The following is a 15,923-nucleotide window of genomic DNA, read 5'->3' on the forward strand; positions in this document are numbered from 1 at the left end:
ATACTATAATAACTATATAAATGAAGAGAAGAGCAACAATGTCCCCATTTAAAATCACATTTTTACCCTTATTAAATAAATTTTTTAATAAAAAAACTTCAAACAACACTCCTAAACAACTCAAAGTTAGGACAATCAATGCAAATCAACAAAAAATTGACAAAATTAATTTAAAAAAGGAAACTCCCAAACAATTCAAAGTCATCACAATCAACATAAAATTGACAAAATAATTTTAAATAAGAAAATTTATCATAAATTTAAAATGGAACATTGAAAAACATACACATATGATTATAGATTGATTAGAAAAGTCTATAAAACAAAATCAAAAGTGTGTTATTGGAATACATGAATTCATTATCGATAATAATGTAGTATGTAAAAATTTGATGATGATTTATAATATATAGAAACTTGTATATATTTTAAAAATAAAATAAGACTAAAAAGTAACATTATCGAAAGATATATATTACTAATACTACCTTCATCCTAATCTAGTTTCAACTCCAACTATATGTTAAAAACAACAAAAGGTTAGTGATATATAATTTCTAATTGCTTTATGCATTATATGTGCTTCATTGATTTCAAATAATTGACTCATAAAATATCACAATTAAGAAGAACTAGAGTTATTGAAATGCTATAAACAATTACCTTGGGAAAGAAAAAATTTAAAGGGTTTATTGCGAAAAACTAACCACTAAAAAAATTTATTAATTGAAGCACGCATCGCGTGTATAGATTGCTAGTTAGTTAATTAAGCTATATATGTAAGTATTATATGATAATACCACTTATTAATAAATTAGGCTAGGTAAGTATGCAACTCTTTTGTTTCTTGGGACATCCAACACATATACCGGGAAGCTAATAGAAACGTTGACTGGATTAATTGCTAACGTGGGACATTTAGTGGCTAGCGAGTTTTGTATAGATGATTGTTCTTCTACTACTTTTCATAACATACTTGTAACTGATAAGGTGGGAGCTCTCCTCGTGCGGAGGGTCCCATAACCTTCTTTTTTTCTTATCTTATATAAACTATAAAGTATGCAATAAAGATAAAAGTTTGGTTTTCTAAAAATTTGTATAAGTTAGATAACATTAGTAATCTTATAAGAATAATACAGGATAATCACCGCAAGTTTTTACCAGAGCAAGAAAGATGTTGGAGAACAAAGTGATTAGCTAAATTAAAAAAGGAAAGAAAATCCAAGATGATTATACTCCATAACTTCAGGGAATAGCCAACATTGAGGAAATTTAGTAGACAAGCTCATCATAAGTTAAATGGGGGATTGTGAATTTCAAGTGCATAAAACCATGTACTTAGACAGTAAATTGAAGTCCCAACAAGTGAAGCAAAACCATTTTATATTAGTATTATCTAACAGAAATCTATAGATTTGCTATGTTTCTTTGTTGATTTTGTGTCTTTTAAAATATTATGACTAGATAATAAGAACTTTTGATAGAGTATAAATTTATTCTTGGGGCCTTAACCATCAGTTTAAACTTTTGGTTGAGTTGGTCCTTTGACATGGTATCAAGAGCCAGCGTGACAAAAAGGTCACGAGTTCGAATCTCATCCACCCCTCTTTTCTTAGTGGAATATTTAGCGCCAGGTACAAGGGAGACTTCTGCTACACGTGATAGAGTATAAATTTATTCCTGGGGCCTCAACCATCAGCTTAAACTTTTGGTTGAGTTGGTCATTTGACAACTTTAATTACCATATTTTGACATTAACGAAGTGAAGATGATAAGAATATAATACCTACTCGATGATCATAGTAATTAACTTAGGAGTTTAGGACGAGTTGGACTGTGTCCGTGTTCAGTGGAACATTCTTAAGATAATTACATAACTTCCATGGTTCCATCCAAGGTATAATTGGTAATTAATAAAAGAGTTCGTATTGTGTCGGACTCGTCCGACACAATATTTTCTTCGGACCACTTCACTTGAGTTTCATGTAGTGTTCATTTTTTTTCAGGTAGTCTTCATTTTTTTTCAGTTAGTCCATTATTTCTTTCAGTTGGCCCATTATTTCTTTCAGTTGGTCCATTTTTTGTTTCAGTTGGTCCATTATTTATTTCAGTTGGTCCATTATTTATTTCAGTTGGTATACATATTACGAAACAAGGTCCAACTGAAACAAAACAAGGTCCAACTGAAACAAAACAAAGTCCAACTGAAACAAAATAAAGTCCAACTGAAACAAAATAAAGTCCAACTGAAACAAAACAAAATCCAACTGAAACAAAACAACTTGAAGTGAGAAATGTGAAAATGAAGGAGAAACCTAATCAATATGGTTACAAGATCTGGGAATAATAGCACCACTAAGTCCAGGTTGACACTGAACAAGCTTAACATTTCTCCAATTCTTACACAACAAAGTCACATAAGTAGCCTTCACTTTAGTCCTCGAAGCAGCTATCGTAATCCCTGATATCTTCAGCAATTTCGATATGAATTGCGCCTATTATTAAAGACCGTTCTGGAACTCAACAAATGGGCCCACCGGCGACGAGTCTCCGGCGTCGGTGAGGATGGGTTTTTTGCTGCGTTTTTTGAGTCTCATTTTTTTGGGTTGTTATGGAGGAGAGAGAATGTGGGAAAGTTAGGGGTTTTGGGGAGGGGAAAAGTGTTGGGAAAATGGTGATGATTGAGCTTTGTGAAGGGCCAAAGGAGACGGTGTTTTGAGGTTACTGGTCAGCCCGTCTGACAGTAAGTATTTGGTCAGACGGTCTGACCCAATACTTTCACTTAATAAAATACTTAGATAGTAGATACTAAAAAAAGAGAGATATGAATAAGATCATTTATTAGCTATGAGCCAATAATCTAAGTATATTGTGAAATTTGGGATAATTTCTTTCAATATCGTACCTTGTTGATCTAAAGTGGTAGGATATGAAAATTTACTATAAACTATAAAGGAGTGTAATAAAACTTTAGCTTGATCATGACTCATTTCAAGTCATTGGAGGAGGATAAATTAACGATGAGCCTGAGGTTGTAGCCTGTACAAATGTCTAATTGTTAGAGTCTTTGGTAATGTCACGCGGTGCGCAATTAAATTGATACTAAAATAAAGTTAGGTTGGTACGAACCAAATAGCATTAAGTTGATATCCAATTGTATTTTGGTACCAACTTAATTCTATTTGGTATTCTCTTTTTTTTTTTTTTTTTTTTTAATTTGCCTGGTTTGACTATGTGCGTTTTTTAATACACTTACATGACCAAAGCCCAACCATCAGAGCATCACCTGAAGCGTCACAGATTACAAAGTCCAGCACAACATTACCATTATTTAATTTGGAGCCATATGCCAGGAGCTGGGGAGATCAGGTTGAACCAGGACCTATGCGAAGTTTATTACTCTTGGTGTATGCAGCCAAATTAGCCTTAAAACTCATTTCTTCCAAATTAAGAGCTTTGGACCACAAGGTAGCAAAATTACTAATAATAAAACTTGTCTTCCTGGAGGAAACCACTTCATCATTAAAAACAAGTTTAAATCCGAAAAACCACACAAACTATCCAACAAAGGAATTTATATGCATTCATGGACTCATGTTAAATTAAAAAAATTTCAATTGGGTTTGGTTTTGTTCATGTCGTTAAAAAACAATCTGATTTCTTAAATAGATGAGTTAAATGGGTTATAAAGCATGTGACAATTGAGTTGAAAATATCAACTTTGAACTAAAACGTTCCAGCTCTTACGATCCTAAACATGTGCTAATGCCTAATGGACCACTTCAGTACACATGTGATGAAGATCTAAAACTGTTGATTCTTTTTGATGGGCCGCACACCATAATGGCCCAGAAGTTTATAATCTTGGAAAGCATTAGATCATCACTCAGTTTTTGATTTTTTTTACCATAAGAGGATCAATGAGATGAACTTACCAAGAAGAAAAGAAAAAAAAAAATAATACTTTGGTATATATATACTCCCTCCGTTTCAAAATGTAAGACATTTACGTTTTACGAAAATTACTTTGACCATAAATTTCTCTCATAATATGATAAATAAAAATTATATCATTTGATTCGTATTGAAGAATACTATGATAATATTATTTTTTAAAATTTTCTATCGACATATATTGAGAGCAATTAAGGGTCAAAGTTCGATCTCGAACATCGTGCGTGCTTTATATTTTAAGACGGAGGGAGTAACTCTGTGTAGTTATGCTCATTTTCTCGCTGATTCTCATAAAACTGTCGAAGAAACCCATCATAATATAGAAGAACAATTTCACTGTATGATTATTGGTATAATTTCTTTCTTGTGGTAGTATTATGTACATAATTACATTATTCATTAGTCTATGAAGAAAAAGAAAACAACTTATTACTAGCTAATAGTAAAACTGGGAACTGTTCTACAAGAACCTGCACAAAAACAAGATTCTACGTGAAAATTTGCTCCATGTTATAGTAGAAGATGAAGAATTAACCAACTATGTTGTAGGTTTCCTCCATGTTCTATAAAGCTTATCTTTCGTGTCATCAAAGAATCGAAAATAGGCACGCCTCCACGAGGTTTTGATCACTAGAGTTCCACAAACTCCCCAAAATCCAACGATGAATCCAAACACAATACTTATGTACAATCCAGGAAAGATATCATTGTCGTCCTCTTTATGTTGATTTGCATTCATTGGCCTAGCAGGTTGTGTATCCCCGGGACATTTTGGAAGTGGATCACCACAAAGTCCAGGGTTACCAGCATATTGTGATGCATTAAACGTTTGCAACTGAGTACCCATAGGAATTCTCCCTGTCAATCTATTGTTGGATAAATCCAATATCGCGAGAGAGCTCAAGTTCGAAAGGCTTGCAGGTATGATGCCAGAGAGATTGTTGTTTGATAAATCAAGTAATTCTAAAGATGACAATTCTCCAATCTTGGGAGTTATACTCCCACTGAGATTGTTTCTTGAAAAGTCTAAAGAAAACAGACCTGTAAGAAGTGAAATTTGGGAGGGAATTTGGCCTTCCAACTTATTGTTTGAGAAATCTATGGATTTAACTAGGCCTAAAGAGTTGCTAAAACTCTGTTCTTGTCTTTTCCACATGAGCTTTGCAGAATCTGATGATGCATAAATTCCCTTGATACCAATTGCAGGTAAAAGATCAGTAGTGTTTGTCATTGCTGTAAGGTTGTATATGCATGCAGGAACAGTTCCAGAGATGAGATTACTCGAAAGGTCTAATATTTGGAGACGCGAAAGTTGGCAAAGACTTAAAGGAAGATCCCCAACAAATTCATTGCTTCTTAAGATGAGAACGCTGAGATTTTGAAAACTATTTCCAATTTCACGCGGTATATGACCAGTTAATGAATTATAACCAAGATCTAGGACAACCAAAGAAGAACAATTCTCCAAAGGCATGAGTGTTTCTCCAGAAAGACTATTGTTACGCAAGTGTAACGCTTGAAGGTTTTGTAGTTCACTCGTGGATGTTGGTAGATTTCCTGAAATATGATTGTTATCCATGTAAAGGGTAGCTAATTGATCAAAGTACATCCAACAATCTGGAAGCTCCCCTGAGAATAAGTTGTTTGAGAGGTCTAAAAAAGTTAAAGAAGTTATGGCTTTTGGACACAGGAAAGTAGTCAGGTTAGAAAACTTGTTGTTGTCTAGGTACAACATTGAAGCATTTACAAGAAAGCTTGGTATGGTGCCACTAAACTGGTTTGTACTCATGTTTATTCGAGGGAGGTTATCGAAGGTAATCGATACTTCTGGAACTGTCCCATAAATACTGTTACGTGACACATCCAAAAGTTGGAGTTTAGATGGCAATGACTTCCAAAAAGAAACAGGAATAGAGCCTGAAATTCCGCCATTGGAAATGTCAAGCCATGAGAAGTTGTTTTGAGTTTTAAGCCACTCTGGGAAGTGAGGTCCCAACTTGCAAGAACCTAGAGTCAAGGAGTCTAGCTGAAATGGAGGAACCCAATTACTACTGACATTCACCACTAGCTCCGGGTTTTCTGACAAGGATAGTGTACGTAGACTCGAGAGATTTGCCAAGTGTTTATCACTGAGAGTATCCGACAAAGTATTGGATGAAAAATCCAACTCCTCAAGCATAGAAAGTTGTCCAATACCTTGACTAATTGTGCCATTCAGACGATTACCATAAAGAAGTAACCCTTTTAAAGAAGAAAATGAGCTGATCATATCAGGAATTGAACCCCAAACCATGTTGTTACTCAAATCTAGAGTTTCTAGTGTGTTTAGTGAACATACAGACAAGGATTTCATTATAACAGAGAACTCAAAGGGGAGATTTTGGCTACTTAAGTCGAGTTCTTGTAAGCCACATAACTGAGTAAGAAATTTCAAAAGAGTTGTGCTTACTTCAAAACTATTCCCAGATAGATCAAGATGAGTGAGTGTATGATTTGCAATATTGTCAGGAAATGATATAAGACCACTAAGCGCGTTCCAACTCAAGGAAAGATACGAAAGATTAGGCATATTCCAGATTGAACTTGGGATCAAACCAAATAGAAGATTTATACTCATATCAAGATATGAAAGTGAGCTCATTCCACCAAGATCATCCGGAATGTAACCTAAAAGTAAGCAATAAGAGAGATCAAGGTGCACCAAACTAGTATTTATTCCTTTCAATTTAAACAGCCATTTGAAAATTGAAGCATTATTGAAGTCATTGCTAGAAAGGCTAACTATGCTAAGATTACTTGAGGAATTAGCATATGAGAGTGATGATGGATATGTTGGAGCAAGTTGACACTCTCTCATCTTAAGGACTCTTAAATAAGGGAGACTATTTATAATATGGTACCAACCAGTAACTTCACTAAGATCAATACCACTCAAATTGATGTCTGTCAATAATGTAAGACGCGAAAGCCACCACAAGTTTTTCACGTAAGGTCGATCATATGGATCCAATTCAGAACGACAATTAAGATCAAGAGATACTAATACAGAGATATTCCCAAGTTGACGAGGAATTTCTCCTTTAAAATTAGCATTGGATAGATTGAGATGCTTTAAACTAGTAAGAGAGCCTAAAAAAGGCGGTATAGGCTGGCGAAGAAAGTTATTGAAACTGAGGTCTAAATAACTCATATGCTCGAGGTCAAGTAAGGAAGCACTTATATTACCTTCGAGACAACGGTTAGTAAGGCTATCCATTCGCACACCACGAAGATGGAGCCCTTCAACACGACTCGTATGGTTGTTGCACTGGACGCCTTTCCATTGACAACAATCTTGGTTGTTTTCTGCCCATGAAGAAAGCAACCCACAACGATCAAATTGAATGCTTTGTTTAAATTGGAGCAGAGCTTTTCTCTCTTTTTCTAAACATTGGATACCAGTATTGTCATTGCTATTATTCATTGACTCTGCAGTAGTTGAGATCACAGAGCATGGTAGCAAAAGGAAAGAAAGAATATAAAGAAGTTGATGGCAGTTTTTTATGAGAGGATAAGTAGTCATATTTAGTGAAATTGTGTGAATGTAGTAGAACAAGTTCTAATTAAGTGTATTTATAGAAACAGAAATACTATGTGACTGCTATGAATTTTCACTGTGTAAACACTATGATTTAGATTGTGGAAACATCGTACTATAAATAATGATTCTTTAGACTTTAGATCAATTTGCTTTGTAGAGAAAAGAGTAGGCCAATACTTTTTTTGATAATTGACTAGTTCTTACTAGCCAAGTCAAGTTTTGATAACGCAGGTAATTTCGTGTTAGTTACGTGCATTATCTTTCGTCACTATTGACTAATTTTTTTGATCTCGCTCTATCCCTAGTTGCACAAGTTTTCCAATACTAGTTGCACAAGTTTTTTCCAATACAAGAGTTGCATGTTTGTCAGCAATTCGTAATATCTCATACGTCTTCGATAACTTGTCATCGCGACTTTTATAATCAATTTATCATGCAGTAATCTACTCACCAACCAAATATGTAGAAGTTAGGCTCCATTTGGTAGGGCGTAAAACGTTTTTATGGAAAATCGTTTTCCTCTATTTTCAGTTTTACATCGTTTGGTTGACAAAGGAGTGTAAAACTATTTTCCCTTGGAGTAAAATCACACTCTTAAGGATGGAAAACCATTCTCCTTCAAAATAAAGGGAAAACTATTTTCACTCCTCTCACTACCTCCTTACTTTCCCTTTCATATTTCTTACATTTCATTATTTTTCTTACATGAAACCAAGCAACGGAAAACTAAATTTGAAATTGTGTTTTCCATTGTAAATTATTTTTCATGAAAATCATTTTACTCTGAATATGTTTTATGCCCTACCAAACGGAGCTTTAGTGACATTCAGGAAATGGATAGTTGTATTTCTATTGCTAATCATTCTTGCAGTGGCAAAACTACTTATACCGTAAACCTGAGTTTACCTTATACTAAAGAGACTTCTTTTTGCTCATGTTTTTTTACTAATTTAAATCTTTATTAATAAATAAGCAATGAAATAACTTCAAGTGTACAGTAGTACAGTATACACACTTGTATAATATAAATAATATTGTGACGGCAAAAAGCAAAGAAGACACACATGGCTGATAAACGCTTTTTAATGAAAAGAAAACGAGCCAAAATTTCTAAAATCTGATAATTTGTGTGGGAAAGATTAATTAATACTTTAGTAGTATGTCATGACTCATGGATATATTTATTGCAGCAGAAAACAACATGAACTATAGACATGTAAAGTATGTAAACTTTTACTATTAGCGTTGAGGTTCATTAATTAGTCTGCTGAAGGCAAAGCCAGAACTTGCTTCATATACCACTTACCACCCTACCAAGTCAAGTAAAGTCAACTTTCGGCAGCATTATTAGAATATTCGTCTTAGATCTCAAAGGTTTTTGGTGCCGGGATTTCCAGGAACATTAAAACACAACATTGGAACCTTTCATATCTGAGCAAAGCTTTGACAAGATGCTATATTAATTGGCCATAGGCCCATAACTAAGTGTACGTTATTCCCTAGCATCAACGGAAAGGACCCCCCCTTACAAGGTAACTCAACCCCTTTAAATTAAATTTCCATCATAAATACTAGAGATATTGTCATCTTGCTAATCCAGTTGAGTAGATGACGAATAACTTTGTACTCGACTCCGTTAAAATTAGTTAATTCAAAATTTAACACTGAATTCAAATTCGACTTGAGTTATCTTAAGTTAAGCTTGAATTTTAATCGAAACCTTGAGTGTGATTGAGCAATCTCTAGCTAGCTCAATCAGATTATAGTTTTCTTCTATTTTTCATACTTAGGATTCGCCTGATTCAACTTATCTTATCTTATCTCTATTATATAAATGAAGGGGGAGGAAGACGGTGTCCGCCTATAAAAAGTCTAATATACCCAATACCCTTAATGAAATTAAATGACCATATATATTAAACAATATTGTCTTCTTCCTACTTGCCATATATCACTATTATATAGTTTAAGAGGGGAGGACGATGGTGTCCCCTTACAAAAAGTTTGATAATACCCTTAATGAATTTAAATTGTCATATATATTAGCAGGAAAATGATATACATAGCACTAAGGGCCATGTATAAGAAGCTTAAAATAGAAATAAAAATTTGAATCAAGCATTTATTACCTCAAATGATGTGAAATTTTCTCATGAATTCATAAACTGTTTCCATTTTAAGACATGTATTTAATGCTTATATGGGGATATATATAACATTACCCATATTAAAATAATCTTTTTTTTCTTATTTGTCATATATATAGAACAAGTTAACAACGAATTTGAATTTAACATTTTCAATTAAACATTAATTTAAGGAGATTAATTTTCTCTTTTTACATATGTGTGAAAAACTCTGATAAAAAATTAATTTGACACTATAAATTGATTGGCACAATCAAAAGAAAAAATAAAAACTTGAATTTCTTATAAATAATTATACTAATAATATCTTAAAATCCATATGATTATTATTAGGTAATCTCTATTGTATGAATCAAACTCTTCCACTTTATTAGTATTCAACGATTGAAATCGATACCCAAATTCTTCCACTTTAGTTGAGTACAAGCTTTCTTCTGCTTTATATTTCCTTCTCTCTGTACAATATTTGAATAATGATGAACAAATAACTAAAAAATCAATAAAAAATTAATTTAATAAAAGCCTACTAAAAAAATTAAAAATAATTACAAATTTCTGTTTATATTAAACTTTTTGTAACACTGATGAATAACCAATTGAGAAAACAAGGTTAATATGACACGCACCAAAAAAAATGTTAGTTTTATCTTATATGATCTTATATGATCTTATCTGATCTTATCTTATTTTATCATATTTTATATTTTCTTAATTATCCTAAATTATATTCTAGTTTATTTTGTTGTCTAACATCTTATTTTATCTTATCTTATCTTATCTTATCTTATCTTTTTTTTTTTTTCTAAAATAAGTTGAATGTAATAGAGCCTTAAATTACAATCTTAAAATTTTGATTTTTGTTTCTTTATTGATATTAAGGAATTCAATTGAAATTATAAGTTAAAATAAGTAGTTTACCATGTAGAAGCCTTGATGCAACAATGAAGTAAACACAACAACAATAAGTATATAACATGCATGAGCTACATATATATATATTCTCTAAGCTCTAGCCAATGAAGTTCACAAATAATCACAACCATCATCTCATCTCATAAAACTAAACTTGTTTTTGACATCATCAAGAAGCTTGAAAAAAGCATGTCTCCAATTTGTTTTAATCACCAAAGTTCCACAAACTCCCCAAAATCCTAAGATGAATCCAAGTAGTACACTTATATACAATCCCAGAAAAAGTTCACTGTTTCCACCCTCATTTTGATGAGCATTATCATCTCTATTCAGCTTACTTGCAGGCGGTTCATCTCCAGGACATTTCGAAAGAGGTGCACCGCAAAGTTGAGAATTTCCCATATATGATGAAGGATCAAACCCTTGTAACTGAGTACCCACTGGAATTTTCCCAGACAAGTTGTTGTTTGACAAATCCAAGATCGCGAGATTAGTCACTTGAGAAAGACTTGTAGGAATCTTTTCAGAAAGATGATTGTTTGATAGATCAAGAAATTCTAAAGATGTTAACATACCAATTTTTGAGGTAATGCTTCCTTTCAAATGATTTCTTGATAAGTTCAAGAATATAAGACCATTAAGGCTTGAAATTCCTTGAGGAATTTCACCTTCTAACTCATTATCTGAAATATCAATACCTTTCACTTGTTTCAGTGATCTTTGAAACCTCTGTTCTTTTCTTTTCCACATGAGTTCTGCGTAATCTGAGTACACATAAAATATGTAGAGGTAATCAACACTAAAATCTGGTAAGCCTAAACCATCATCTGCATTAGTCATTGCTGTAAAGTTGTTTATGCATTTGGGAAGAACTCCATTTATGTGGTTGATGGAAACATCCAAGATTTTGAGATGAGAAAGTTGACAAAGGCTTAAAGGAAGACTCCCATAAAAACTATTGCCTCGTAGGATAAGAACACCAAGATTTGTTAAATTATGACCAATGTTTAAGGGTATATGCCCTGTGAACATGTTATATCCAAGGTTGAGAACGTTCAATGATGTACATCTCTCTAATGATCGAGGTAGTTCTCCTGAAAGACTATTGTTGTATAAATGGAGTGCCGAAAGCTGCTTCAATGCACCTATGGAAACCGGCAATTTACTCGAAAAATTGTTATTTTCAAGGTGAAGAACTAATAATTGATCAAAATACATCAAACAATCAGAAATCTCCCCTGAAAATAAGTTGTTTGCGAGGTTTAAAATGAGTAGAGAAGTCTTTTGTTTTGGGCAAAAGAAAGGACTCAATTTGGAAAGCCTATTGTTGTTTAGGTACAACTTTGCAGTATTTCTTAGAAAAGATGGTATTGCACCATGCAAATCATTTGAACTCAAGTCTACTAGTGGGAGATTGTGGAAGGTAATCGATAGATCAGGGAGTACTCCATAAATCTTATTGTAAGACATATTTAAGTACTCCAAATTTTCGGAAGATAATGAGTTCCAAAAAGAAGAAGGTATACTGTCTGAAATCTCAGCATTTGACATGCCGAGGTATGAGACATTTGTTTGGGTTACAAGCCACTTTGGGAAAGAAGGTCCTAACTTGCAAGATTCTAGATTTATGGAGTTCAACTGAAATGGTGGAATCCAATGAGCACTGATGTCGACGACTAAATCTAGATTATTTGACAAGTCTAGAGTATTTAATCTTGAGAGATTTGATAAGTGTGTATGGGAGATTGTACCTTTCAATGAATTGTAAGACATATCCAATCTCTCAAGCTTAGAAAGTTGTCCAATACCTTGACTAACCGTGCCATTCAGCTGGTTAGTACTAAGATATAAGCCATTCAATGAAGAAAATGAGCTGATTATGTTCGGGATGGAGCCCCATACTCGGTTGTTAGACAAATCCAAAGACACAAGTGACTTGCTTGCGCATCCGGATAAGGCTTGGATAATGCTCAAGAATTCATCTTCGAGTTCATTGTTATTTAAGCGTATTTCTTGTAAATAACATAAGGTACCTAATGAACTTGGAAAATTTCCACTCCCATGAAAATTATTTCCGGAGAGAATAAGATGTGTTAGGTGTTTTGCATTCGAGATTCTGTCCGTAATAGGACCTTCAAGTTGATTCATACCAAGAGACATATATGAAATATTGTGCATATTCCATATTGCTCGTGGGATTGGACCATCAATTTGGTTTGAACTCAAATCGAGATACGAAAGAGAGAGCATTTCTCCAAAGTTGTGTGGAATGGAACCTGGGATTTGGTTATAAGAGAGGTCAAAAGAAACAAGGCTAGTATTTGCTCCATTCAAGTTAAACAACCACTTGAATATCGAGGTATCATTGAAATTATTGTTACTAAGATCAATGGTACTTAAAGTGGTAGAGGAATTAATGTATGAAATGGTTGATGGAATAATTGGAGAAAGCCAACATCTTTTCATATGAAGGGTCCTCAAGGAAGGAAGATTAGTAACAACTTGAAACCAATCATCACTAGCTTGACTAAGATCAATACCACTCAAATTAATATCTCTCAACAAACTCAAGTGTGAAAGCCAATTTAAGTTATTGACATAAGGACAACCATATAGGTTACCAGAATCACAACTAAGATCAAGAAATAGTAAGTTGGAAAGGTTTCCGAGGTGATGAGGGATTTCACCTGTGAAGCCAGCTTCAGAGAGATCAAGGTGGCGTAAATTGGCTAAGGAACTGATGAAGCTAGGCATAAGCTGACCGCGAAAATCATTCAAGCTAAGGTCTAAGAATTTCAAATGATTTAGTTCAATGAGGGAAGCAGTTAATGTACCTTCCAAACAAGGCCCTCGAAGAGCTAGCATGGTTACATGACTAGTACGGTTGTTGCATTGCACGCCTTGCCATCGACAACAGTCTTTATGATGGTGTACATCGTCACCCCACGAAGAGAGTAGCCCACAACGATCAACTCGAATGTCGTGTTTGAATTCGAGTAAGGCTTCTCTCTCGTTATGGAGACATCGAATAGTGGCTTCATCATCGATTGTAGTAATCCCAGCGGCGAGACCGTTGTAGTAGGGTAACAAATAGCGGCAAGCAAGAAGAAATAGTAGGTATCGACGACATGTTTTGATAGGGGAATAATAGCAAGACATTTTTTGTAAGTTTGGGAAGAATAATTGAAGTGTGTTTGAGAGAATGGACTTGAGGGGTATAAATAGTAGGAAGCATGCATGCATGAATTATGAATATGGCGTAGATATTGCTCAGCGTATGAATGAGCGGACCAGCTTGTCCATACCACGCTGTTCGTACATAAGACATAGACCAAGACTTGGTTCATCATGGAGTCAACTTTTTGCCATTATATATGTGAATGAGAGTGAACGGTCAACAAAGTGAGGAAATTCCTCTTTGTACCATCTTTTGTTTTAAAGGTGAATTTTTTTAAAGAAATTATTGGCCGTATTTTTATACTATATACTCCACAGAAGTGTATAAAAATATAATATTATGGATGATACGTAATTAATATAATATTATGCAATGCTGTAATGGTGGACTTGGAGTCTTTGAATAATTTGGTGTTTTCCGTCAAAATAATGGATGATACGTAATTAAAGATACTTTATTTCAAGAGTAATTTTATATGTAATCAAAGATAATAACTATCATATTTGTGTAATAGATATTATAAATAGCAAATGTGAAACTAATAAAATTGGAGAAATTATTTCTGTAATACTTACAAAATACTATCCATGACATAATTCTGGAGTTTTCACATATATATTGTCTACCAGACATTAGACACCACATAAGATAATTTGATTATTTAAGTCCATAATCATGGGTGGTTCAATTATCGAGGACTGTGCAAAGAAAATAATAGTGGACCTTCATTAATAGATTAAACGGTTTTTCACCACCTTGACAATTTTTATTTTTTTTGCATCATTCCATGTAAAGAATGTAAACTTGTACTATTAGCGTTGAGGTTCATTAATTAGGGCCTGTTCTCCTCAGCTTATTTTCAGTTCAGTTTAGTTTAGTTTAGTTCAGTTTAGTTCAATTCGACTCAGTTCAATTCAGTTCAGCTCCTGACAATACTTTTACTCTCACATATCACTATTCATTTCAGTTCAATTCAATTCGATTAGTTCAATTCAGTTCAGTTCAATTCAGTTCAGCTGTTTTATGCCAAAAAGAACAAGCCCTTAATCTGTTGAATAATGCAAAGCTAGAACTTGCTTTATACCAACCTACCAAGTCAAATCAAGTCAACTTTGGGCAGCATTATTAGAATATTTGTTCTCAAAGGTAAAGATGCTATATTAATTGGCCATAACTAAGTGTACCTTATTCCCTAGCATCAACGGAATGGACCGCCACTCTTACAATTAGAGATGGAAATATCCAGTGGATCACCCGCTATTCCGCTAACCCGCTCCACCCGACTTAATGGACGGATGAAAAACCCGGTTTAAATGGATGATTGACGGGTGACGGATTAACGGATTCGGGTGGAAAATTTTCACCCACCACCCGACCCGTTAACCCGAAAATATAAAAAACAATTTTTTTTCTGAAATTTGTGTATTGCTGGGCTAGGCCCAAGTCCAAATGAATAATTGAATAAGCTCTTACTAGTCTTATACACTCATAACTATACAGCAGTGATTCTCAAACCCTAAAATTTCAAGAAAACGCTCTCTAGTCTGTCTCCGTACTACTCGCCTGGTGGTCTCCCTGGTGGTCGGCGGTTTCTCTAGTGGTCGGCACTTCTGACGGTGGTAGCATCAAGGGAAGCGTCCATTGTTAACTATTAACGTATTAAAAATTCTAAACATTAATCTGTTCATACGATTTTAATCCTAAGAAAACGAAATCGATTTTTTTGGTTAATTATATAGGATTCTTAGATTTCGTTTATACATGTTGACTTGAGTTTCATTTCACGAATTTTTTCCTTTATTTTTTTTCTCGGATTTCTATCCTTAATTTCTGTCTAATTTTGTCACGAATTTTTACCCCTTTTTTCACGATATTCTGCCCTAATTTTGTCACGAATTTTGGCCCTTTTTTCATGATATTCTGCCCTAATTTTGTCACGAATTTCTACCCTTTTTTCACAATTTTCTGCTAATTTTGTCACGAATTTTTGCCCCTTTTTTCACAATATTCTGCCCTAATTTTATCACGAATTTCTGCCCTTTTCACAATTTTCTGTCACGAATTTGTGCTAATTTGTCACTAGTATTTACATCCGATTACCACCCGAACGATTCGTTTCACCCGTGGGTGATGGATGGATGGATTCGGGTGG

The 15,923-nt window shown here is 33.9% G+C and overlaps 2 protein-coding genes across 2 annotated transcripts; both read right to left on the bottom strand.

The window, feature by feature from the left end:
* Window positions 1–4,492: 4,492 nt before the first annotated feature.
* On the bottom strand, window positions 4,493–7,417 carry LOC104888598 (receptor-like protein EIX2). The gene has a single exon (XM_048640110.1). It carries the CDS (start codon window positions 7,415–7,417, stop codon window positions 4,493–4,495), a length of 2,925 nt encoding a protein of 974 aa, XP_048496067.1.
* Window positions 7,418–10,728: 3,311 nt separating this feature from the next.
* Window positions 10,729–13,752, bottom strand: LOC104888341 (receptor-like protein EIX2). Its single transcript, XM_048640111.1, has one exon. The coding sequence runs from the start codon at window positions 13,750–13,752 to the stop codon at window positions 10,729–10,731; it is 3,024 nt and encodes a 1,007-aa protein (XP_048496068.1).
* Window positions 13,753–15,923: the final 2,171 nt, after the last annotated feature.

Source organism: Beta vulgaris, chromosome 3 (assembly GCF_026745355.1).
Source record: "Beta vulgaris subsp. vulgaris cultivar EL10 chromosome 3, EL10.2, whole genome shotgun sequence".
Taxonomy (NCBI): domain Eukaryota; kingdom Viridiplantae; phylum Streptophyta; class Magnoliopsida; order Caryophyllales; family Amaranthaceae; genus Beta; species Beta vulgaris.

Excerpts from the sequence above, each read along its gene's own strand:
- LOC104888598 (XM_048640110.1), bottom strand. The coding sequence starts at position 7,417 with ATGAATAATAGCAATGACAATACTGGTATCCAATGTTTAGAAAAAGAG.
- LOC104888341 (XM_048640111.1), bottom strand. The coding sequence starts at position 13,752 with ATGTCTTGCTATTATTCCCCTATCAAAACATGTCGTCGATACCTACTA.